Here is a 27,639-nt window from a genome sequence, read left to right on the forward strand (position 1 = left end):
TGACATATACTCATATAATATTATGAGTCAGCGAATTATACAGCAACTACAGGACAATAGGAATTACATGTCTGTCAATGATGATCCGGCGTTTTTACCATATCTGTTCTATACCAACACGTAGAGTTTTCTCATCTAATTTAGCTCTGCATGTAGTAATCATGAGGTGCCAATATCAAACAGTTAGCTCTATAAAAGGACTGGCTCTCATCGGGACTACACGTATGTATAATTATCCGCAATTCTTAGTCCTCATAAAAGAATCCCTCCATTGATTGAAGGGGCATTTTTAGACCAAGTGCCTCGCATATCCACAAACAATGGCATCAGTTTCTTTGGTCTCACCTGCACGTTCTCAACCCGGAGGTCTGTAGAATGTTTCTTTGGTCTTGCTTGCTCGAACACAAACCGAAGGAATGCCATAGCACGTTCTCTTTGGTCTATCATAGTCCGTAAGCGAACCGACGATGTGTTTGTTACCTTGACCTTCCATACGCCGTACGTAAATTGAAGGTGTGTCTCACGTGTCTTAACTGTTTTCTTCACTCAGTGTATGTAACGCTACATCATAACAATATCAATTGTTTATAACAACGAATCTCTTGTCACAACTTGGTTCTATTTTGTATAGTTTCCCCTTACTGTCGGGAAACACAATGCACTCTGAAACAGTTAATTGTTCCGTTTATTATATGATATAGGCGAAAACAATTGTAACATTAGTGGTTTGTGATCTACATGTATGCATCATACACCAATGGTTACCGATGATCCCATGGGTTTAATAAAAATTCAAACAAATCAAATTTTACATGTATTCATTTTCCGTTAGTTTTCCTTTATCGTTTTTCGATTCACAAATATTGTTTAATTTCTGTACAGTTCTGTTCTCTGTTCCAATTGTGTTTGGTGATGATCCCCGGGAGTTTTCGTTAAACACTTTTCTTTCGGGAGGTCTCCGTGAGTATCCATTTGTCATCTCTGTTGCTGACATCCGTGAAGATGCTATGTGCGATATAGTTGTTCCGAGTCGCCGACTGATCTGTTTCCGACGGCAGATGCAAATGATGGCGTGAAACCTGGCCCTGAATTTCCTGCCGCTGAGGAAATAAAGATAAAAATTGATGGCGTGGTTGAAGTCCGACAGGACGAAGACGAGCTGATAGAAGAGGAAATACCGAGCATACTCGTGCAGGTTCTTTGTGTAATCCCAGTAATTCTGGAAGATAAAAAAGACGCAATTGGGCATCGTAAGTACTACGAATACAAGCGATACCGTCACCAACATGATGGTGATTTGCTGTTGTTGTTTCATTTTCTCCGTCATTTGAGTTTTGTCAATTTTACTGACAACTCCACGATGCCCTCGGCTGATGCCGACGATGATGAGGATGTTGAAGATGACAAGGATGATGAAAGGGATGAGGCTGTAAGCGGCGCCATCAATCCAGTACCACATCTTGGTCATGAAATACTCGAACTCGGACCGGAACTGGCAGTCCCAGGAGTAGTAGTCGTCCCAGACCTCGAGAGTGGACCAGAAAAAATGGAGGTTCAGACCCAAGAGAGGCACAGCTATCAGGCCCATCACCAAGAATGCACGAGTCCGTGTACATAGCTCCGACACCTTTAGAGGTAGCCAGATAGCCAGGAAACGCTCTATCGTCATGGCAACTAGGATCCAGTTGGCATAATGCATAAAGAATGTACCACAGAAAAACATGACTTTACAGCCAGCGTGACCCATTTGTACATTGTATAAGGTCAATTGGAGGTAGAGAATCTTCAAACCGAGGTTCACGCTGTCCACTATAGCCAGCATTACCATGTATACGGATGATGACGTCAGCGGACGCATGTTACAAATCGTCACTACAGCTGCAAGGTTGCCTGGTAACCCGATTGCCACTATGACGTAAAGGTAGTACTTGTTTATGTAGAGTGCTGCCCAATATTCCCCATAGTCATATATAGAGGGCGCTGAGTTCGCACTTGCAGCGGTCGTTGTGTTAAAATCGGTAGTCATGTTATTGAACAAGATGGCTGACGAGAGACTTGTATTTACCACTGGAGTTTCTGTAGACGAGTTCATGCTGACTGTGGTAGCGTCTATCTGAAAATTAAAGAAAGAAAACAATTAATTTATTCACAATGTTTATCAAACATTAAACCCTTCAGTCCTTCAGTGATCAAAAAAATTGCTGCAAAAGTTTAGAAGGATAAATACAATGTTACCAGATAGAAATTTGGACATACCCTATGACGATTATAAACTATATTTCATGCCGGAGTCTCTACAGTAAAACCGTTAAATGTGAAATCATAGTCTTTGTCGAAAGCACATTTCACAACGTGTGAATATTGAGATATCTCGATATTATTTCAGGTAAGACAACACAACTGACGTCCAACAGGTCGGAACCACAAGGTCTGGTAACAGTTCCTTTCATTTGAGGCTCCCATGGCACAGAACGGCTTATTGGATGCCATAAGATATGCGGAAATCCTACCTGTCTATTTGAGGATATGACACACATGGGATGACCAGTTATGTATGAAATATGTTTGTATAATTACGCATAGTTATGAAGCAATCATGATCTTTAGTGTATGTACGAACCGCTTCTTAATAGGTAACTCATTTTTCTAATGATCTTATGTAGAAATAAAAACTTTCAAAGCGTTCACTTCGTGCTATTTACAATATTTGTTTACGTTTGTCATGTCTGATATTATGTATCTTACTTATAAACAGGTCCAAAGTATCCGAGGAGACACCAAAAGGAACTCCACAAAATTACTTAGACGTCGAAATATACAAATATAATATAAAAAAGCATTTAGATATGGTCACATCAAAGACCAACCACCCATAAGCGACAAACACATTCATTAAACATTTAGATAACACTTTGTACAGCCGACTTGAAAAAACTTAAAACCAGATAAAAAAACCCATTGGCGTTTTGCTTGTATAACGTTAACCGATCGACTGTTTAACAATAGCGTTTAGAATGTGGCACTATGTCCTTTTGGAAGCTATCCAGACTTTAAGTATATCATCGGTCGGAGTTTGTTTTCCCCATATATTCGATCAATGCAAATGCCTGTTGTGAGACTGGATCAATACCAGGTTTTACTTTCTACTGCATTTATAGGTAGGCAATCTGACACACGTGAATGTGTGCAATGGTGGATGACGCGATATGTGAGGAGATATGGGGTGTCGATGTGTATGGTATGATTCATAAAGAGAACATCCAAGTGTCAACAAAACGATATTTTAAACTAAAATCTGATAGACGAACAAAGAAATATTTAAAAAAAATGTGCGAGAAGAATAAAACCACGTGTTCCGGAAGGGTTAGCGTTACTACCTCTTTGTCGACACCTGGCATGCAGATTAAGGTCACATCCTCAAAGCGAGAAACTGGCTTACTAACCAGGTGTTTCGGAAGGGTAAGCGTTTCTACCTCTTTGACGACACCTGGCAAGCAAATTAAGGTCGCATTCTCAAAGCGAGAAACTGGGTTAATACACCGAACCAACAAGGCACATTCACGAACATAATAAACATATCACCCTTCCTATCACACAAAGAAATAGCTTTTCCCCCAATGAAGTCGTGACGGCGACAATAAATATTGTTTTCATCAATCTGCATCTCTGAAAACTCTGTGTTGTAAGTTCATTCGTCAGCATAGCAGGCGAATCTCTTGAATACCGAATCTTCGGCAACATGTAACCATCGTAGATTTTGAAGGCAGGGATGTTTCTAGCAAGAAAGAGAAAGTTCATGATAGGAAAATCGGAGTGATTATAAATATGTGGATGTGTAGATATGTGTGACATAAGTAAGCGCTCTGATATATAGTATGGGGAAAGTGTGTGAGTTAACGATTGTACATCTCAAAATATTTGGTTTAACATTTTCTCCTGCCGATAAAGAGATAAATGTGTTCATATATCTTAAAGAATTCTACAATTTTAATAACAGGAGTGTTAACACTAATCATGCTTGGAAGCGAGTACGTAGGTACAAACTAAATGGAGAAGACCCCATTGTTTCCCTGTCGGATAACTAGCAACCACGTTAAGATCTACCTTCAGTGAGAACTAATAAAGCCACCGTACACGTGTCAATTACGGCCATAGCTGTGCTGATGAATATTCATAAACGCCTATAATGCATGTGTGGTTCGATAAGTGGCATGTTATGTTAGCTGTGGGGTTTACTTGTTCTTCATCACGGCCGGGGAACATCAAAGGTACGAGAGGATATTCACCACACATATCGGAAGTGGACATTTAAACACTACGGGTCACCACAGCGTGGGACATAATTTTGTCCACTCCTGTGTACGCTTTGACTGATACAGCAGACACCAAGTGCCCGTATACCTGTATGTTTATATTTACGTATATAACCTAACATTTGTACCACTGTGTTGCTTTCTTTTCACGAATTCTTACAAAAACTGCATTTATGTTTATGTTACAGTATGGGAGACAGTTTGTAATTGATGTATATTTAGCTATGTTTGTTTATTGCATGAACTTCGCAATGATAGCTTAAGAATTCATTAATCGATCACGATTCAAAAACCTTTCTTTTGAAGACGGCGGACAATCTACGCATGATCCGTTATGTTCATATATATATGCAAGTGAATGGTCTTGCTTTCATCACATACCTTCCGTATTTGGTAGAGATCGATACAAAGATTTTATAAACTTCGATATTTTTGGCAAATACCGGGATTTTTCAGTTCGCCATGACAAGGGGATTCCCATAAAAAGTAGTTCCGGCTAGTAGGTAAATACAGCATTCCGTATTACACATGTGCAATACAGAACGTTGTATTTCATGGTCTGAAAATTGCTTGTATTACTATAACAAGATTACACAGGTATCTGACAAAGCTTTGGTATCTTAAAGATCAGCCCGTACAATACAATTTTACTTGAAACATTCGAATTAAGAAAATCTTAGTAACGGAAAATCATCAAGAAGCAAAAAATCAATTGTATGACTTCATAAAGAGAAATGTCAGGGTTGAAGTCAAAGGGTTGAGATATTCTATAAGATACGCGGCAACTACGTAAATGCAATCTCGTGAACTATTTTATGTTTTAATTTTTTTCTCTTAAAAATCACCATGAGGATTACTTAATAAACAATAATCAGTGCGTCACAGTTGCGGTGAACGACACATTGAAATGCGGAATAAATCACACCGCAGCAGTTGTGTGTGCCATTTAACGCCTTACGCTTCACACACTGACAATATGTGGTCGTCATTGACAGCCGGGTGGAACTTGATGAGGCATGGTTACGTGTTATACGTTCTCCGCTTATTGACGGAAATACATTGTTACCCAATGTACTGTCAAGTGAAAAACAACAACATTTCCATGAGGAAGTTTCACGAGGAAGACGGTGTGGCATTTGTTTAGAAGACCTGTAAAAAGCTTTCTCATGTACCACCACAGCGCATTCTCAGTATGTGGACCAAGTTCGCTATAGAACACATGACGCATTGCAGTAGAAAGTATAGACCTGTGAACTGTACAACCTTTAGCTGATATATCAGATTTGAACTGTTTGGGAACAACTTGAAATTTCAATAAATAAAATTTATATAAATTCAGATTTATTTAACGACGATGAGTTCAATATTTCAGATATCATCAATAGGTGTATTTAAATTATATAGGGGTTGACAGTAAAATACATTTGACATTTTTCTACCGCGACCAATCGGAGACAGGACTTAATGTAAAACAAAAAAGGAACAATTGACATTGTCAATTGTGACGTCACGGTAGCCTTGACGTTTTCTTATTTTGACATGGCTATACATCTTTCCCTGTGTCAACATTTTTTTAGGTGTTAGATGAACTATCTGTTAACAGAAGCCGAGGTTTCAAATATAATAAAAATAGAAAAATAGATATATAAATACAACGTAATGAGCAGAATATTTTTCGTTTCTTGACGAATAACAGTTATATTTATTCGGGAGTTAAATATTTTTTTCATATTTTTCAATTTGGTTATGCAGCCGTATATAATATCAAACTGTTCACTCTTCTAGTGAAATTTAATGTTTCTACATCACGAAACAAAGCACCTTCTCTTCATAATATCGAATAACTATAAGGATGAAATTTTTCCGTTCTTACGCATTTTTCATTGTCCATTTCGGTGCATTTTCTCTTTCTCAAACCAACAACATATAGTTCATGGCTCCTTCAATAGACATCGGCCACAATGTTATACGCTAGTTCACACTTCAGTATAAATATAGTAACAATGTAATACGCTAGTTCACACTTCAGTAGAAATATAGTAACATTGTTATACGCTTGGTCACACTTCAGTAGAAATATAGTAACAATGTTATACGCTAGTTCACACTTCAGTATAAATATAGTAACAATGTTATACGCTAGTTCACACTTCAGTAGAAATATAGTAACAATGTTATACACTAGTTCACACTTCAGTAGAAATATAATAACAATGTTATACACTAGTTCACACTTCAGTAGAAATATAGTAACAATGTTATACGCTAGTTCTTACTTCAGTAGAAATATAGCAACAATGTTAAACACTAGTTTTCACTTCAGTAGAAATAAAGTAACAATGTTATACGCTAGTTCAACCTTCAGTACAAATATAGTAACACTGTTATACGCTAGTTCTCACTTCAGTAAAAATATAGAAACAATGTTATACACTAGTTTTCACTTCAGTAGAAATAAAGTAACAATTGTATACGCTAGTTCACATTTCAGTAGAAATATAGTAACACTGTTATACGCTAATTCACACTTCAGTTGAAATATAGTTACAATGTTACGCTAGGTAACACTTCAGTAGAAATACAGCAACAATGTTATACGCTAATTCACACTTCAGTAGAAATACAGCAACAATGTTATACGCTAGTTCACACTTCAGTAGAAATACAGCAACAATGTTATACGCTAATTCACACTTCAGTATAAATAGAGCAACAGTGTTATACGCTAGTTCACACTTCAGAAGAAATACAGCTACAATGTTATACGCTTAGTCACACTTCAGTATAAATATAGAAACAATGTTATACGCTAGTTAACACTTCAGTAGAAATACAGTAACAATGTTATACGCTAATTCACACCTCAGTATAAATATAGCAACAATGTTATACGCTAGTTCACACTTCAGTAGAAATACAGCTACAATGTTATACGCTTAGTCACACTTCAGTATAAATATAGCAACAATGTCATACGCTAGTTCACACTTCATTAGAAATACAGTAACAATGTTATACGCTAATTCACACTTCAGTATAAATAAAGCAACAATGTTATACGCTAGTTCACCCTCAGTAGAAATTTAGTAACAATGTTATACGCTAGTTCACACTTCAGTAGAAATATTATAACACTGTTATACGCTAATTCACACTTCAGTAGAAATATAGTTACAATGTTATACGCTAGTTAACACTTCAGTAGAAATACAGCAACAATGTTATACGCTAGTTAACACTTCAGTAGAAATACAGTAACAATGTTATACTCTAATTCACACTTCAGTATAAATATAGCAACAATGTTATACGCTAGTTCACACTTCAGTATAAATACAGCAACAATGTTATACGCTTAGTCACACTTTAGTATAAATATAGCAACAATGTTATACGCTAGTTCACACTTCAGTAGAAATACAGCAACAATGTTATACGCCTAGTCACACTTCAGTATAAATATAGCAACAATGTTATACGCTAGTTCTCACTTCAGTAGAAATATAATAACAATGTTATACGCTAGTTCACACTTCAGTAGAAATATCATAACAATGTTATACGCTAGTTCTCACTTCAGTAGAAATATAGTAACAATGTTATACGCTAGTTCACACTTCAGTAGAAATATAGTAACACTGTTATACGCTAGTTCTCACTTCAGTAGAAATATAGCAACAATGTTATACACTAGTTTTCACTTCAGTAGAGATAAAGTAACAATGTTATACGCTAGTTCACACTTCAGTAGAAATTTAGTAACAATGTTATACGCTAGTTCACACTTCAGGAGAAATATATTAACAATGTTATACGCTAGTTCACGTTCACACTTCAGTAGAAATACAGCTACAATGTTATACGCTTAGTCACACTTCAGTAGAAATATACAGCAACAATGTTATACGCTAGTTCAACCTTCAGTACAAATATAGTAACACTGTTATACGCTAATTCTCACTTCAGTAGAAATATAGTTACAATGTTATACGCTAGTTAACACTTCAGTAGAAATATAGCAACAATGTTAAACACTAGTTTTCACTTCAGTAGAGATAAAGTAACAATGCTATACGCTAGTTCACATTTCAGTAGAACTATAGCAACAATGTTATACGCTAGTTCAAACTTCAGTAAAAATATACCAACAATGTTGTACTATAGTTCAACCTTCAGTAGAATTATAGTAACACTGTTATACGCTAAATCACACTTCAGTAGAAATATACAGCAACAATGTTATACGCTAGTTCACCCTTCAGTAAAAATATACCAACAATGTTGTACTATAGTTCAACCTTCAGTAGAATTATAGTAACACTGTTATACGCTAAATCACACTTCAGTAGAAATATATTAACAATGTTATACGCTAGTTCTCACTTCAGTAAAAATATAGAAATAATGTTATACACTAGTTTTCACTTCAGTAGAGATAAAGTAACAATGTTATACGCTAGTTCTTACTTCAGTAGAAATATAGCAACAATGTTATAGACTAGTTTTCACTTCAGTAGAGATAAAGTAACAATGCTATACGCTAGTTCACATTTCAGTAGAACTATAGCAACAATGTTATACGCTAGTTAACACTTCAGTAGAAATATAGCAACAATGTTATACGCTAGTTCAACCTTCAGTACAAATATAGTAACACTGTTATACGCTAATTCACACTTCAGTAGAAATATACAGCAACAATGTTATACGCTAGTTAACACTTCAGTAGAAATATAGCAACAATGTTAAACACTAGTTTTCACTTCAGTAGAGAATATAGTAACAATGTTATACGCTAGTTCTTACTTCAGTAGAAATATAGCAACAATGTTATAGACTAGTTTTCACTTCAGTAGAAATAAAGTAACAATGTTATACGCTAGTTCACATTTCAGTAGAAATTTAGTAACAATGTTATACGCTAGTTCACACTTCAGTAAAAATATACCAACAATGTTGTACGATAGTTCAACCTTCAGTAGAAATATAGCAAAAATGTTATACGCTAGTTCACACTTCAGTATAAATACAGCAACAATGTTAAAATATACCAACAATGTTGTACGATAGTTCAACTTTCAGTAGAAATATAGTAACACTGTTATACGCTAATTCACACTTCAGTAGAAATATAGTTACAATGTTACGCTAGGTGACACTTCAGTAGAAATACAGCAACAATATTATACGCTAATTCACACTTCAGTATAAATATAGCAACAGTGTTATACGCTAGTTCACACTTCAGTGGAAAGACAACAACAATGTTATACACTTAGTCACACTTCAGTATAAATATAGCAACAATGTTATACGCTTAGTTACACTTCAGTAGAAATACAGTAACAATGTTATACGCTAGTTCCCATTTCAGTCGAACTATAATAATAATGTTATACGCTAGTTCTCACTTCAGTAGAAATATAATAACAATGTTTTACGCTAGTTCTCACTTCAGTAGAAATATAGTAACAATGTTATACGCTAGTTCACACTTCAGTAGAAATACAGCAACAATGTTTTACGCTAGTTCACACTTCAGTAGAAATATAGTAACAATGTTATACGCTTAGTCACACTTCAGTAGAAATACAGCAACAATTGTATACGCTAGTTAACACTTCAGTAGAAATATAGCAACAATGTTATAGGCTTGGTCACACTTCAGTAGGAATACAGCAACAATGTTATACGCTTAGTCACACACCAGTATAAATATAGCAACAATGCTATACGCTAGTTCACATTTCAGTAGAACTATAGCAACAATGTTATACGCTAGTTCACACTTCAGTAGAAATACAGCAACAATGTTATACGCTTAGTCAAACTTCAGTATAAATATAGCAACAGTGTTATACGCTAGTTCACACTTCAGTAGAAATACAGCAACAATGTTATACGCTTAGTCAAACTTCAGTATAAATATAGCAACAATGTTATACGCTTAGTTACACTTCAGTAGAAATACAGTAACAATGTTATACGCTAGTTCCCATTTCAGTAGAACTATAATAATAATGTTATACGCTAGTTCTCACTTCAGTAGAAATATAATAACAATTTTATACGCTAGTTCTCACTTCAGTAGAAATATAATAACAATGTTATACGCTAGTTCTCACTTCAGTAGAAATATAGTAACAATGTTATACGCTAGTTAACACTTCCGTAGAAATATAGCAACAATGTTATACGCTAATTCACACTTCAATATAAATATAGCAACAATGTTATAGGCTTGGGCACACTTCAGTAGGAATACAGCAACAATTTATAAGCTAGTTAACACTTCAGGAGAAATATAGCCACAATGTTATACGCTTAGTCACACTTCAGTAGGAATACAGCAACAATGTTATAGGCTTGGTCACACTTCAGTAGGAATACAGCAACAATTTATAAGCTAGTTAACACTTCAGTAGAAATATAGCAACAATGTTATACGCTTGGTCACACTTGAGTAGAAATATAGCAATAATTGTATAAGCTTGGTCACACTTCAGTAGAAATATAGCAACAATGTTATAAGCTTGGTCACACTTCAGTAGAAATATAACAACAATATTATACGCTTGGTCACACTTCAGTAGAAATATAGCAACAATGTTATACGCTAGTTCACAGCTACTAAAACAAAATTTTACCACAAAGCTAAAAATTCATTCAAGACCACTGAAGAAGATATCATCTGAAAGTAACACTTGATACTACTTTGCTGCTCTTAGCTATGAGGCTAATGACGCAGGTTAACGTTGCATTAGAAACACCTTTATTATAAAACAGAGATACATTCATTTACAATTATCGTATCTTCCCAAACGTCCAACAAAAATGAAGAAAGTGATGCAAAACTTTTCGGAATTCCATCTTTCCAACGAAATAAAAACTATTAGATTACAATAACTTTTATAGTCATGGTTAAAAGGGGTTCCCCTTGCATTTTCAGCAATATTTCACTATGTTATCATTACTTTAGCGTTAATATCAACGTCACATTATCAACGATGAATTTTCCGAAAACCATCCACGAAGCAAAAATTCAATATATCATAGATTTATTAAAACGAGTTTTTAATAGCACACTGTGTGCCCATAATATCTAACTCAATACCATTCAATTTCAATTTTCAAATTAGTTCTCAGAAGCTAACAAACGCTAGAGTACGAAGGAATACAATGGAATTCATGGTAGCAAATGCTAATTTATTGAGGAATACAATGATATCAATGATGATAAACGCTTAAGTACGAAGTAATACAATGATATCCATGATAATAAACGCTAAATCACGAAGGAATACAATGCTATCCATGCCAATAAACGCTAACAAACGCTTAATTACCTAGAAATGCAATGATATCCCTGATTACAAACGTTAAATTACCAATTTCGTCGATTTGTTTTAGAATGCTTTCAGATTTCCAAGAAAGATTTGATTTGTATATCAATGTGGACTCATGATTGATGGAGTAACCGCAAAAACACTGTTCCATGAAGAGGTGGTGGACAAGTATTATATTAGAGCAACAGTTTCCAACTATCTTTAAATCGACAACATTTGAAACTCTCCACCTCTACAGAGGGTCTCTTGTTCTAGCCTCTCAGGACAATGTATATACTGTATATATGGACATAAGTAAACGGGACATGTTAAGTGGATGCTTGTTTTAATTTAGACAAAAACTAAAATGTTTCCTGTTATGTTACGACCATGTCTCCCAAAATGATATAACACATTACATGAAGGTACTGTTGTCATCATACCGTTTTCGTACTTTTGATGTAAGCGTGTCTTTTAACGTGTATTCTAATGCAAGGCATACGGCGTTGATTCGTTTTCCGTTTGACTATTCTCCTAACGAGACTTTAAGATATTGGCTATACAGCTTTGGGTCCTATGAAACTCACGGCCAATGGTTTTGGGTCGTTTTCCGTGTGAATATTCCGCTAACGAGTCATTGAAACATTGAATCTACAGTCCTATGAAACTCACGGCCTATGGTTTTGGGTCGTTTTCCGTGTGACTATTCCGCTAACGAGTCATTGAGACATTGGCTCTACAGCTTTGGGTCCTATGAAACTCACGGCCAATGATTTTGTGTCGTTTTCCGTGTGACTATTCCGCTAACTAGTCATTGAGATATTGGCCCCACAGCTTTGGGTCCTATGAGACAAATGCTGTAGTCTTTAAGTCTTATTCAAGGTACTTTCCCGGTAAAAACGGTCCATAACACTACCAGTCCTATCCGAGAGCCTAGCTAGGACATTGAATTGGAAGGCCCTAGGACTTCGAGCTCTATCTGAGGGACTACCAGTAAAAAGCTTCGAAATGTTCTATGGGGAAAGTAATTTGACTTCGAGACAATGTTTTTATTTATTAAAAAAAAACTGTTTATTTCTGAATTGTATAATATGTATCATAACGTAAAGGAGATCGAGAAAACAGCAAAATAACTTACCTACCGAGATCTTACTTTAAAACAGAAATCGGCTGAATAACCACATGCTGACATATCTCCCACAAATTGTTCACACCTGTTTGTGTTGATTATTTCATGTAACTTTCTAATCTTTCGTTTAACGCATACATATTCGCCCATAGCATTTCAAATAATAGTGAAATATTATAAAGAAAAGTGATGAAAGAAAACCATAAAGATATTTACCTGTTAAAGTTCCGTCAGTGTACGTACAACGCCTGCCTCAGCCGGAGCGGTGGTCGATTATCTGAAAGTGTAAAATTATCGACGGTAGTTAATTATAAGGCTCTATGTTTATGTTGGGCCGTGTAGTATAGGATAGTTTCTTGTCCAATAGCCATATTCATTACCGCCAGGTAATCGATTCCACCTATGCAGGCTTCGTCGGTATATCCACAGCTTGTCAACGAATACAATTTTACTGTTAACTCTTTTACTTAGCAGAATAAATAATGTTGGTATTTTTTAAAAGAATTAATGGTTCACACAAAGGAACATCAATGACAGTGTCCAGAAATGACCCCCGCCCCCTCCTACTCGTTAGCCGGAGGAAACCTGGTAAACAAATTTCTGTCACAATATATGTATCCTGAAAATATGATTCTTTTGAAATTTTTCAGTTTTATACCTATAAACATTTAAATGACCAGTTGGTCGATAGTCCATGAAGGGATTCTTCTTGAAACATTTATTTTTTTATTACAAAAGGTCGAATGAAAGGTCAAAACGAAACAACATATTGTTTTCATATTTATCGTTCCAATGCAATTACAATGCCAGCAGCAACTGTTGTAGATATGGACTCAACATTGCCAGGGTGATTACAATGTGGTTTTTTTATACCTAAATGAGAAAATATACTTTTCCAAACAGTGGGTAAGTTAAGCCGAAATGACCTGGTTTGAATAAAAGATATGTGAATATAGTGGATGCATATTTCCCCTTAAAAGAGAAAACCACATGAAAACAACAGTTGTCAATATATTCATTCATTGACTCGGCCAGGTTTTTGGTGTTTGTTAGAGTACAAATCTTAAAAGGAATATTTCTTAATTTTAATAAGTGTTTGTACTTCAAAGAAGAACATTTCCAAACATTTGTTTTTTACATGTCAAATTTGCGTATATAGAATTTTTTAATTTGAAATTGTTCTCACATAAATGTCAAATACAGTTTTTATGTAGTTACCATATTTTCTCCACATTTTCTCAAGATCAGACATAAAATTATATTTTGTTTTATACATTAAACGTCTGCTCCAACATATTGGCAAAGTAGTCGACTTAGCTAACACCTTTAGGCCAACTATGAACAAATGTTTGAAATGTCGTTAAATCATAAAATAACGTTCAAAATAATGAGGAATTTTGTATATTTTATAAATTAACAATATAAACTAAAAAAATATTTGTGGGCTGAAAGACACATGTAGCTGCACTAGGTATATTGATCTACAAAGTCTAGATACTTCGGCCATAATTACAAATAAACTCCATTATTTAAATTGATCGTTTAACTATGTAAATTGTAGCACATCTGTCCTAGCTGTTTATTTTCTCTTTCGAGAGCATCAAAAAGAGACCGCTGTTAGGCTTTTGACCAAATTATCTCTATTTTTACCATAGAATTGGCAGAAATTTTCCAAGGAACCGTGAGTATATAGCTTTAATAAAGACCGTTGAATAAATTGCGTAGCATTCAGTTTGTCCTTGACAAATGTGGCAACTATACCAATAAGTCTACCACATCTACGCATCTATCCCTTAAATTCAAATTTTCCGACTTTTTTGCCGGCGAAGCGAGGTCAATAAACAGATATAGCAACATGAGAACAGCTCACGCAATGCGCCGATTCATACACAAGATTTAAATATAAAACAATCAATTTGAAATAAATAAAAGAATCAAATTAAACTCACGTCGCTAGGAAAGCTAATTTTTAGGAATTATTTTACGGCCGCGTATTCACTCAATGGCAGCAGTTGTGCTTAGGTTTATTATTCATACACTTCAAACAGCAGCAAGGGTTATGCCCTGACCACAGGTTCGTTATAGGTTAAAATATGTGGTAGTATATATAAATCTGCTATAGAGACATGTACTATGTTACTCTATTAATCTGTCATTTGCTGATTGCCCAGTTGACTAGTTTTACACCTTTGAGGCCAGGTCAATGTGAGTTAAGGTGGCTGATTTAGCCCTCATTAATGGTGCAATAATTACCGCGAATTATACCTCCCACTCGACACTAATTCTAGTCTAATTACCACCATTTCACATCTCAGCACACAAACACGGGCATGTGGAAATAAACCACTATCACTAATTTTAATATCAGCGATCAAAGTAAGTTATCCTTGATTGAAATGCTACGAGTATTTCTGATCATTTATTATCATTTACTTTAACGTTTATTTCATGTCTATATTTTTCCAGTGTTAATCGAAATTGATCTCGAGTTTTTGAACTGTGGTTGAGTCTGTGGAAGGCATTTCTTTAAATGTCCTGATGTTGAAAATTATTTTCGTATTTCTTTATTGCATACGTTAACACTATTTGTTGTGAACGACGACGTGTTTGATAGCTCATTTGTATTAAAAGACCACTGCTGACTTTATCATCAAAGATTTAGTTAACAATCTTAAATGCATAAATTATATCTCCTTGCTATGTTTAATATTTTCATGTTGGTAGATTTTGTTTCTAAGACGCTAACTATACGATAAATCCTTTAATCCTGGCCTTTTAATGAATGATGATAATAGGTGCCTTAACAAGAAACTAAAATATCTTTAAAGATAGTGCATGTTAGGGTGTAAGTGTATTAGAAGAGCAGGTTATATTTATGTTTGCTTGGATATATTGCTTACGGTCAACTGTGTTAAAAAAATAGGGTATTTCTGTTTATATTTTATGTGGATAGTGATTCAAAGGAAATTGATATTTTATCTTCAGCCTTTTGCAGTATGAAAAAGTCGTCAATTCAAAGTAACTTTTATGCAAACCGATATTTGAGATTCAGAGATTTTAGACTTATGCAAGATTAAAGCCAAGGTTTTCGTAGTTCAATGGTAGATAAATAGTCGTACTCATCAAGGTAAGTAAATAAATGATTATCTGACATATGTGTCATAATTTGTTTTTCGAAATTAAAATCAAAATGGAAAAGTCGTTACCTGAACCTGTTGTGTTTTGTTGAATAATTTAGCATAAAGTGTTTTGTTGGATAATTAAGCATGTTGTGTATTATTGGATAATTAAACCAGTTGTGTTTTGTTGGATATTAAACCTGATGTGTTTTATTGGAAAATTAAGCATGTTGTGTGTTGTTGGATAATTAAACCTGTTGTGTTTTGTTGGATAATTAAACCTGTTGTGTTTTGTTGGATAATTAAATCAGTTGTGTTTTAATGGATAATTAGGAACCTGTTGTGGTTTGTTGGATAATTGAACATGTTGTGTTTTGTTGGATAATTAAACCTGTTGTGTTTTAATGGATAATTAAACATGTTGTGTTTTGTTGGATAATTAAACCTGTTGTGTTTTGTTGGATAATTGAACATGTTGTATTTTGTTGGATAATTAAACCTGTTGTGTTTTGTTGGATAATTAAAATGTTGTGTTTTGTTGGATAATTAAACCTGTTGTGTTTTGTTGGAAAATTAAGCATGTTGTGTTTTGTTGGATACTTAAGCATGTTGTGTTTTGTTGGAAAATTAAACCTGTTGTGTTTTGTTGGATAATTAAACCTGTTGTGTTTTGTTGGATACTTAAGCATGTTGTGTTTTGTTGGATAATTAAGCATGTTGTGTTTTGTTTGAAAATTAAGCATGTTGTGTTTTGTTGAGATATTAAGCATGTTGTGTGTTGTTGGGAAATTAAGCATGTTGTGTGTTGTTGGATAATTAAACCTGTTGTGTTTTGTTGGATAATTAAACCTGTTGTGTTTTGTTGGATAATTAAACCAGTTGTGTTTTAATGGATAATTTAACCTGTTGTGGTTTGTTGGATAATTGAACTTGTTGTGTTTTGTTGGATAATTAAACCTGTTGTGTTTTATTGGATAATTAAGCATGTTGTGTTTTGTTGGATAATTAAACCTGTTGTGTTTTAATGGATAATTAAACCTGTTGTGTTTTGTTGGATAATTGAACATGTTGTATTTTGTTGGATAATAAAACCTGTTGTGTTTTGTTGGATAATTAAACCTGTTGTGTTTTGTTGGATAATTAAACCAGTTGTGTTTTAATGGATTATTAAGAATGTTGTGTGTTGTTGGATAATTAAACCTGTTGTGTTTTGTTTGATACTTAAGCATGTTGTGTTTTGTTGGGAAATTAAACCAGTTGTGTTTTGTTGGATAATTAAACCTGTTGTGTTTTGTTGGATACTTAAGCATGTTGTGTTTGTTGGGAAATTAAGCATGTTGTGTTTCGTTGGAAAATTAAGCATGTTGTGTTTTGTTGGGAACTTAGGCATGTTGTGTGTTGTTGGAAAATTAAGCATGTTGTGTGTTGTTGGATAATTAAACCTGTTGTGTTTTGTTGGATAATTAAACCTGTTGTGTTTTGTTAGAAAATTAAGCATGTTGTGTTTTGTTGGAAAATTAAGCATGTTGTGTTTTGTTGGGAAATTAAGCATGTTGTGTTTTGTTGGGAAATTAAGCATGTTGTGTTTTGTTGGAAAATTAAGCATGTTGTGTGTTGTTGGATACTTGAGCATGTTGTGTTTTGTTGGATACTTAAACCTGTTGTGTTTTGTTGGGAAATTAAGCATGTTGTGTGTTGTTGGATACTTAAGCAGGTTGTGTTTTAATGGATAATTAAACCTGTTGTGTTTTGTTGGGACATTAAGCATGTTGTGTTTTGTTGGGAAGTTAAGCATGTTGTGTTTTGTTGGATACTTAAATCTGTTGTGTTTTGTTGGATAATTAAACCTGTTGTGTTTTGTTGGATACTTAAGCATGTTGTGTTTTGCTTAAAAATTTAGCATGTTGTGTTCTGTTGGTTAATAAAGCATGTTGTGTTTTGTTGGAAAATTAAACCTGTTGTGTTTTGCTTGAAAATTTAGCATGTTGTGTTCTGTTGGTTAATTAAGCCTGTTTGTTTGAGAATTAAGACTGTTGTGATTTGTTGGATAATTAAACCTGTTGTGTTTTGTTAGATAACTAAATCTGTTGTGTTTTGTTGGAAAATTAAGCATGTTGTGTTTTATTAGATAATTAAACCTGTTGTGTTTTGTTAGGAAATTAAGCATGTTGTGTTTTGTTGCAAAATTAAGCATGTTGTGTTTTATTGGATAATTAAACCTGTTGTGTTTTGTTGGGAAATTAAGCATGTTGCGTTTTGTTGGATAATTAAACCTGTCGTGTTTTGTTGGATAATTAATACTGTTGTGGTTTTTTGGGAAATTAAGCATGTTGTGTTTTGTTGGGAAATTAAGCCTGTTGTGTTTTGTAGGGAAAATAAATCTGTTGTGTTCTGTTGTATAATTAAGCATGTTTGTTGGAGAATTAAGATTATTGTGTTTGTTGGAGTATTAAGCCTGTTATGTTTGGTGGAGAATTAAGCTTGTTTTGCTCGTTGGATAATTAATACTGTTGTGTTTTGTTGGAGAATTAAGCCTGTTTTGTTTGTTGGAGAATAAAGCCTGTTGTGTTTCTGTTGGAGAATTGACCCTGTTTTGTTCTGTTGGAGAATAAAGCCTGTTGTGTTTTATGTTGGAGAATTTAACATGTTGTGTTTTATGTTGAAGAATTAAGCCTGTTGTGTTCTATTGGAGAATAAAGCCTGGTTTGATTTGTTGGATAATAAATCCTGTTTTGTTTTGTTTGATAATTTAACCTATTGTGGTGGGTTCACATGTATGCTTTATATTAATAAAACTCCATCAGCCGTGTTCAGGGCCAAAATCTAAAGAAGCGAAGAAGAATATGGCAGGAACCCGTACTTACCCATTTTTATTGATAATTTAATAATTGAGAGACTTTCTACATTGTAACATTAAATGTCTTTGGGTCATGTACAAAATTTCTTTATATTCATAACGTGTTAGTGGTTATTAACATTTGTTTATGAATGTTGGTGGGTCTTGACATGCAGTGTTACATGCATGACGTGAAGGGTGTCAAAGATGTTCTGGACAGGTATGACGCGGTATCGACCTATTCGGCACAAACAGCTGATCGATAGGGACGCTGAACGACCGAGTTGTTCATTAGACGTACATTCACGTCAACTGTCATTAGGCCGAGTGTAAGGCATTGAGGGGAAATAATGATTAAGCAGTCTTCTTGTGATCAAACACATGCCGTGGACTATCTGATGTGTGTACTTACATCACGTAATGCCATCTCCATCCTGACCCAATCCGTACATCACACCGGCACCATCCCTCCAATACTATCACGAGGACTTTCGTTTAATGAAATAATTACAATTAATTTCTTAATTTGACACGATTTTGTTCTATCTACGATTCAGTCTAATTAACATTTCATTCAATCGGTCTTATTCGTGTACGATTCCTTTTAAATATCCAATATATGTCACTTCTGACGTTTGAATCGATTGTTATGATGTTTCATCAAATTATTTACTTTGCATTGCTTTTAATTTATTTGAACTTTGACCCGTTTCTGTACCTTTGGTTTACGAACGTAGCAGTGGTATTTGATACACTGTCCAAACATGATATCCAATCATATATCTGTAGAAATATACCTCTCGCAGGTATTACAGTGATTTGACCTTTGATCCTTGTTGTGACCTTGACATCCAGAAAATGAGGTTGGTACAGGACGCAAAGAATTTGTACATGATATCTTTGTTTTTAGGTTTTGTTCATTTTCTCTCACTTGTAACTGTTAATACCTTATTAAATCCTTGTTGCTAATTTGACGATCGTTAAACCATTAACTAGCCTAGTTACAGGAACCTACATGATTACTGGGGGTTCTTGACTCACAAAAATTAAAAATGTGCATACTTAGGCCTTTAGAATAAAAGACGTATAAAATTAAGTTTCTGCTTTAATCGGACTGTAAAACGAACCTAGGACCAAAGTAAGCGATCTGATTTCACTTCGATCATTCATTAATTTTTGAATTGTTATTCAAATGTTAGCTACTGTACATAAGTCATGTGTATAATATTCAATGCGGCACATTTACTTGTCCCGGCTTCAGTATCAAAGCGTCAAATTGACATTGATAGGCAGATTAATCCGTGTAGGTTTATATTCGCCTGTGTGAGGCAACATTGATCCTTAGCGATTGTTTACTGACGCTACAGAATACTAACTCTTAGGAAACATAACCGTCTCCACGATGGTTTAAGAAAGCACAGACTTCCGGTAGACCTATCTTTGTATCGCAGTGGGGGATACCAGTAGTTATAAAAAGCCGGTGTTACGCCAACGTTTTTCGTGAGGCATCGACGTTTTTCGTGAGGTATCGACGTTTTTCGTGAGGCACCGTGAGGTACATTTTTCGTGAGGTATCGTGAGGCACCGTGAGGCATCGTGAGGCATCGTGAGGCACATTGAGGTTCTATGTATATAACCTTATATAGTTTCTTGAGGCATCGTGAGGCATCGTGAGGCACCGTGAGGTATCGTGAGGCACCGTGAGGTATCGTGAGACACATTTTCGTGAGGCATCGTGAGGTACATTTTCCGTGAGGTTTGCATATAAGTACATTTCAAGGTCACATTTAGGTCATATTGAGGTCACAGTATATGTTCTATAAAAAGTGCTGACTTACCTGAGGTTTCAGGTGTATTCCATAGCACAGAAACAGATCGACCTCGGCAACTGTGTAAACATCGTCATGTGATCATAATAAAGCGGTGATTAATCTATTGTTATTCGTTAAAGTTGGGTTTAACACCATCACATGAATGTCTTTTGTTTGATCCTTCATGTTCTTAATTTTTAATTTTTAATTTTGATGAGTTGATTAGCAATATATTGTCTGGCATAGTAATTGTCCAAACATTTACCACCATTGGAAGTACCACCGTTAAATAATCCCACTTCCATGACCTCATAAATTTCACTATAATCGCCATGAAATACAACATTTATACGGAATTCAAGAATAGAAAGTCCATTTTGAGCATTAAATTCAGTATGCCAGTTCATTCTAGCTTCTGCCACCATTGGGGGCGGTCTATATGGTGTCCTACAAAAAGGACAAAGACGACCATCAATCCTATCGTAACAAGATTTACATATTGCTCGGTCATCAGGACAACAATGGCACTTACAGCAACCCGAACAGGAATTAGATGTTATTTTGTTTAATCTGACAACACCTACAAAGACTCTCGCAAGTTTTCAGTTTTACGCTGATCTATTGTCACAATGAGTCCTCCCCAAGGTACCAGATTGAGACTTATCAAATGTGTAAGTCATGCGTTACATATGTAGGACGACACTCTTACAAACTGGTATTTAATCAGAAACAGAAGTGTCCTGAACAAATGTCTAAAGCAAAGTTTCTTTTATGATTACAGCCCATTTTCTTTTTGTAAATGAATCGTTACTGGTATACGGTCTGTCTACGTCTAAATCGGATTAGTGTCATTAAACCCGTCAACGGACACATTTCATATGACGTGTAAGGGTAATACACAAAGAAATACACGGTAGAAATGCCATCATAAAGGGTTCTGACCGTTGTTAAAATAGTGAAAGATTCCATTACGTATGTTTAAGCATATAATATAATCTAAAAAAAAATAAGAAAATAAAAATAAAAGATCTTTTTATATGTTTTTATATATTTTTATTATATACTTATACATGTACAATTATACAATCTGTCTGTACCATTTTATAATCTGAACATATATATATGTATATATCTCTGAAGAATCTCCTAGAAGAGATGAAAGTACTAAAGACTCGTTGTTGAGAATTTTTCTTTTTATAATATATATATATAACACAGTCTCATTTCGTTAGATTTTAGGCCACGATGTTGTTAAACTGTTCTATCATCTACACACAATGAGCTATTTTGTAATTTCAAATACCAATTATTTTATAAATAACAACGAAGCTTTCATCATAATCATGTAATATATTAAATGTTTTTATTATGAAGTAACTAAATGAATACATTGAAACCAGTAATGAACTATGACAAAGTGTAAATTTAAATGACATAAATCATCCATATCACATTTAGAATAATGAAATAACGGAACAATTATGAACAATTCATAAAGATTCATGAACTTTATTTATAAGTCAAACGATTTAAGTTTCTAAATGAAAAATCTACTAATTAAATTGGTGAAAGCTTGACAATGCCGTCTTTGTCTTGTAATGTCCAAAGGCATAGCTATCGCAGAGATTTGGAAGAATCCAACGCTTGTCGTCAAAAGCACATAACCCAGATTTGTTAATGTTATACACGTATAACTGGTGTCTAACGTTCCTAATGGAGCGTTTTCACACATTTTGTTTTGTTTGTCAAAAATACATTCTTTGTACATCTCGTGACGCAAGTCACGCTTTATGGTAGCTTTGGCAATGCCTTTAGCTACCTGCTTCTCTTTGAAAGAATTGGTAGTGATAAAGAATTGGTAGTGATTCTCATGTTTTGATACGTAAAACTTTCTGGGTCGGCATATCGAAAGCTATACATTTTAGCACGGAGTCCTACAAGCTCTACGATGGGCTTGCCTGCGGTTTCGTCTTTAAAATAACCAAGTATATTTTTATTGGTCGAATCGTAACAGAAGTGCTCATTGGGATAATTTGACAAGTCAAACAGGTGTCTGTCCTGCAACATGTCGACATAGATGTCGTCACATAGCACGTGGTAACAAAAACTGTCGGTGTCTGTGAATAATAATTTTATCCCGTCTCCATATTTCGGTTTGAGATATTTGTAGTAGAACTCGTACATAATACATTTTGATTAATCTAAGATGGCTTGACCTATGTAAACGGGTTTGTTTAAAAACAGTTTTATTTTAGCGTTTTGTACACCCGTCAAATCCTCATTAAAAATGGTCAATCTTGGAAAAAAAGGTTTTGCACAGTACTTTTTAAGTTTTTTGGTCGTGTGTGCGAGTTTAATGTCGACCCTGTTGCGAACGTTCTCCATGGTTTTACCAAAGACGGAGTTGTTCATCAATTTGAAGAAGTCTTTTTCGAATTCGTTCTTGGAGAGCATTCTTTTTGCAGTATTAAAGTCGATGTATTTCTTTAACCATGGTACTTGTCTGAATTCTAACACTCTGTGAACTTTTGTAACTTTCAAACCTAATTCTAAATACAGCTGTAAATTGTATAGTGACAAATGAATTTTGTTTTGTAAATTGGGAACCAGTTTTTCTGTTTTTACGCGGCCATGTAGCTTAGACTCTGTATGTTCATTGCTCGGGTATAGCTCTCTCCACAGTGCTTTGCTTGTGGGAGATAACTCCTCGTCCGAGACGGTTTTACGCTCGGGAGCCATAGGGTAGTCGCTCATTAGATCGTGGTCGCTTTCGCTCACCTCCAAATCGACCTCAAGGATATATCCTAGATCACCCTCTTTAGGTATAGACAGTACGTCAAACTTATCGGCGTTTTCTGTCCAACGAAAATCCCCAACTGGCAATGGTTCTGACATGGTTTTACCATTATAAGTTGTTACAGTCCGTATACATGATATACGAGTCGGGATGGGAGGAATCGTACGATTCGGGAATGTAGGGATTGTTGGCTTTTGCATATTTATTAGAAACCATAGAAACACCTCCCCTTACTCCGTTCTCAAAGAAAAGATACATGTCTGGGTCTGTAACTAAGGTCAATGCTTTGTCAAAATGTAAATCCACCACATCGTCATAGGGAAGCATCACACAACTATGTCCTAGTTGATTGGCTAGCCCTTCTTCACATCCAGCACATACGAACAGTTCGGTAATTTTAGATCTGACAGCATATGCATAAGACAGACACATCAGATTTTTTAATATTCTTCTATAGGCCTTTTCTTCGATTTCCTCGAATAAATAGTCATGCAGTCTTTTCTTAATTAACTCCGTGTTAACATCCATTTCTTAGTTGTCTAAAGACATGTGTTTAAACTCATTGTTTAAACTCAAACACCATTTAAAGATAAAGGCAATCTTTTGACCACCTTGCGTGCTCCGCTTTGATATCGTCAAAATAGGTCCAATGCTTTAACGAAACACCACACATGAAACAAGTAACACAGTCTTCAATACCTGTATGGAAAAATCCGTTATTTGCAAGTTGATATGGTGAATGATAACGGTATTTTAACCAGTAAATGTATCTAAGCGCTTACTACAATTGATCAATGATGGATGATGGGGTTGTATTACGTTTAAGGTGTGGCAAACAATGTCAGTTCCCTCACATGCCATTTTCCATAAATGAATAAACACATTGAAAGCTCTCAGATTGAAACACCAATTTTTTAAAGAAGTCACCTGTAATTTGTAAACTCTTTTTTTCCTCACGTAAACAAACTCACCTCACCTTTGACCTTCTTAACGACGACTTGCTGTGTTAATCCTATGCAACAGGTAATACTGCTAGCAGAGATTTCGCAGATATCGATGTTTCCACAGTTGACGAGGTCGACCTGTTTCTGTGCCATGGAATACAACTGAAACCACAGGTAAACCAGCACTTTTTGTAGAACATGTACTGTGACCTCAATATGACCTAAATGTGACCTTGAAATGTACTTATATGAAAACCTCACAGAAAATGTACCTCACGATGCCTCACGAAAAATGTGTCTCACAATGCCTCACGGTGCCTCACGATACCTCACGGTGCCTCACAATGCCTCACGAAACTGTATAAGGTTATATACATAATACCTCAATGTGCCTCACGATGCCTCACGGTGCCTCACGATACCTCACGAAAAACGTTGGCTTAACACCGGCACTTTACAACTACTTGTGTGTGCCAAATCAGGTAAGGTTGGAGCACGGGAATTAAAGAATGACGCATTCTTATGTAAAGCCTTGGAATACGGGGCAGTTTCACTGCGAGGGGGGTCCTCTGAATGTGTTTCTGAACTTTAGATATTTCATTTATTTTGGACAACAAATTGTTTATCGTTGTGGTAATGCCATTATTTTAAAAATAAGCTTGAAAGTTGTATTTCCTTTTTGAGTATTAAAGTTTTTAAAAAGTTAAACGTGATTTTTCGCACTTTGTACTAGACCGATAAAAAACATCCTGGGTATATTACAATCTTTAATTTCCATGAAAACACATAAATAATTTTTCAATTTCTTAAATTTACACTGACAAAAAAACAATTACTTGACAAAATACGAGCCTTAGGCAACTACGCTACTGTAAATTGATTTAATTTGTTCTATAAATGAGGTGAAATGAATCAAATGAATTATAGTTTATTTCAAAGATTAATATAATTTAAGACATGGTTTATTGGAACAATGTGCATGTAATTATTGTACGCGCATGTAATTATAAAATGATACATGCAATACAGATAAAACTGCCCTAGAACACAGATGTGGAAGAAAAGTATTTGGGGCACAGTACCTTATATTGATAATTATACCAACAACACTAAACAACACATTGTCGTCATAGTCAACTGCCCTGATATCCAAATGCTTACAAAACCTACAGGACGCATACCTATAAGTGAGAAATGGCCAGTGGCTGTGCAGGCACTAATGGCTGTACCTGTCAATCAAGTGTTGTCTACAACAGTCGTCAACTTTATATCAATTTAGGATTTGTTTTTGTACTACGGCTGTATAATCCTAATTCTTAGATAACGAAAGAAGACTGCATAGGTATTAATAATACAAACACTATAATAATTCATGGATTTTTATTTATTCATTATTCTAGATGATCTTTAAACAAAATGAAAATAGTTGTCATGTCATGACTTTGAAGTAAACATTATACAATGGAAGATACTTGAATCTCAACATTATGAAGATTGAAAGGTATGATAGTTTGAAAAACACTTCTTTTTTCAATACAACGCATGCACATTTGATGAAATAAGAATAAAAAAACAAGATTCAAATACGATTGATTAACACGTAAATACACTTATACATATATACTTGATTATAATCAAAATTATATAATGTGTAGGAGACCCTGTGAACAAATACAATCAATTAGCATTCTTCCCTCTCGCAAATAATCACTATCAAACACAGAACATGGGAGACTTAACAGAGGTGCCTCCCTTTATCAAACAAAAACTGCTACCGTGCTAGACTCGCACTCGGTAATGCTTCATACACAAAAGTACAAATAATGAGAATATTAATCAACAATTATATAACAATATCCTATGATTTTTATGCCACAATAATATGGTAAAGTAATGATAAGATTGAGCATACTTGATTTTGATTGAAATAATCACATTTATCCAAAACAAGCTTGAAATCAAACAAAACAGTTGATAATGAACATTTAAAATACATCTATTATTTGAAATATAAATGTTTAAAATTGAAGACAATTTAAAAAAAAACCTGTACATTTTTTTTTATGAATAGTCAAACCTTTGACACCTAGGCCTGCTTGAGTATAATAATGATATACAACATTTGATATAGCGCCCTATCTAGCTAACATAAGCCACTCTAAAGCGCTTTACAGTACATAGCTATACAATTAACACAATTAGCATATACATAAATCAATACAATTTTCAGGAATATAATAGCTAAAATCTCCCTATGAGTGTATGCCTGCGTATGTGCTGGAGATGTCATGTGTATAGAAACATGAACTTGTATTCCAGAGGACGCTATATATAACTGGAATCACACTAAGTGATTCTTAACTCTATGATATATTCTTGATTACAATGGCTTTCATTAGTATAAATCTAGAATTGATCTCCTTGAACAGAAAGTTGAAAGTCGGTTCCCGACTGTAACCTCGGTGAAATGGTAGTTAGGCACCAGTGTAAATCACTAACGTGTCAATGTCAATATCCATCATTGTGATACATATGTCAGTTTATCTTTTCATAACAATCAGAGTTAATAAATGTTTGGAAGAAACTTTAATTTTTTCCTGCTTGTTCATGATGCACAAAAAGGACAAAATGATTTGATGAGACATTAAATGTTCATCTGAAAATAATAACAACACAAAAATAATTGCAGATATTCATATACGCTTACACTGTACAGCTTTACCCTAAAGGAAATATATTCAAATTGCTGTTGTGATCTGACGCAATTCGGTCATTCAGGGCCATTACATAGTAAACATTGAATGAACTTATTCATTAGTGATTTGTTTAGTAAGACATTAATACACACCAATATAGTAAAACTGTACTACTTTTCTGATGTGGTTGTTTATATGTGTTCTGTTATAGCCAGGTCGTTTCTAACATAGAATGGAAAATCCAATATATCTGTTGGGTGTAGAATCGTGCTGTTTGTATAATCGGTATTAAGTTAAGATGTCAGATTTTGTAACCACCGATGTCTGAGATGTCTGACTCGTTGGTACTCCTAAAGTCGTGCTGTTTGTATAATCGGCATTAAGTTAAGATGTCAGATTTTGTTACCACCACTGTCACACTCGTTGGTACTCCTAAAGTCGTGCTGTTTGTATAATCGGTATTAAGTTAGGATGTCAGATTTTGTAACCACCACTGTCACACTCGTTGATTTGGAAATCCTACTGCAACGTCAGCCTCACTGAAACAGACAAAACAGCATGTACTTTAGTCTTTTATGTCTTAGGCTGATATGTAGTATAGTTAAATAGTGGAGGGTTATGTAAGCGAGGTTTTGCTCTAAATTACTATGAAATCACCAAATGAAAATT

The 27,639-nt window shown here is 34.7% G+C and overlaps 2 protein-coding genes across 3 annotated transcripts in view; both read right to left on the bottom strand.

Moving 5' to 3' along the window:
- Positions 1-808: 808 nt before the first annotated feature.
- Positions 809-23,428, bottom strand: LOC110463553 (thyrotropin-releasing hormone receptor-like). Its single transcript, XM_021518219.1, has 2 exons — positions 23,159-23,428; positions 809-2,113 (listed from the first exon to the last, which is right to left on the bottom strand). The coding sequence occupies exons 1-2, from the start codon at positions 23,426-23,428 to the stop codon at positions 809-811; spliced, it is 1,575 nt and encodes a 524-aa protein (XP_021373894.1).
- LOC110463569 (protocadherin Fat 4-like) overlaps positions 22,229-27,639 on the bottom strand; it is a 67,562-nt gene continuing 62,151 nt past the window's right edge. For both annotated transcript variants that reach the window (XM_021518266.1, XM_021518267.1), the window contains exon 29: positions 22,229-27,509. In XM_021518266.1, the coding sequence (XP_021373941.1) occupies positions 27,467-27,509 (43 nt within the window). In that variant the 3' untranslated portion in view covers positions 22,229-27,466. The remainder of the gene's footprint in view (positions 27,510-27,639) is intronic.

Source organism: Mizuhopecten yessoensis, unplaced genomic scaffold (assembly GCF_002113885.1).
Source record: "Mizuhopecten yessoensis strain PY_sf001 unplaced genomic scaffold, ASM211388v2 scaffold10917, whole genome shotgun sequence".
Classification (NCBI taxonomy): Eukaryota; Metazoa; Mollusca; class Bivalvia; order Pectinida; family Pectinidae; genus Mizuhopecten; species Mizuhopecten yessoensis.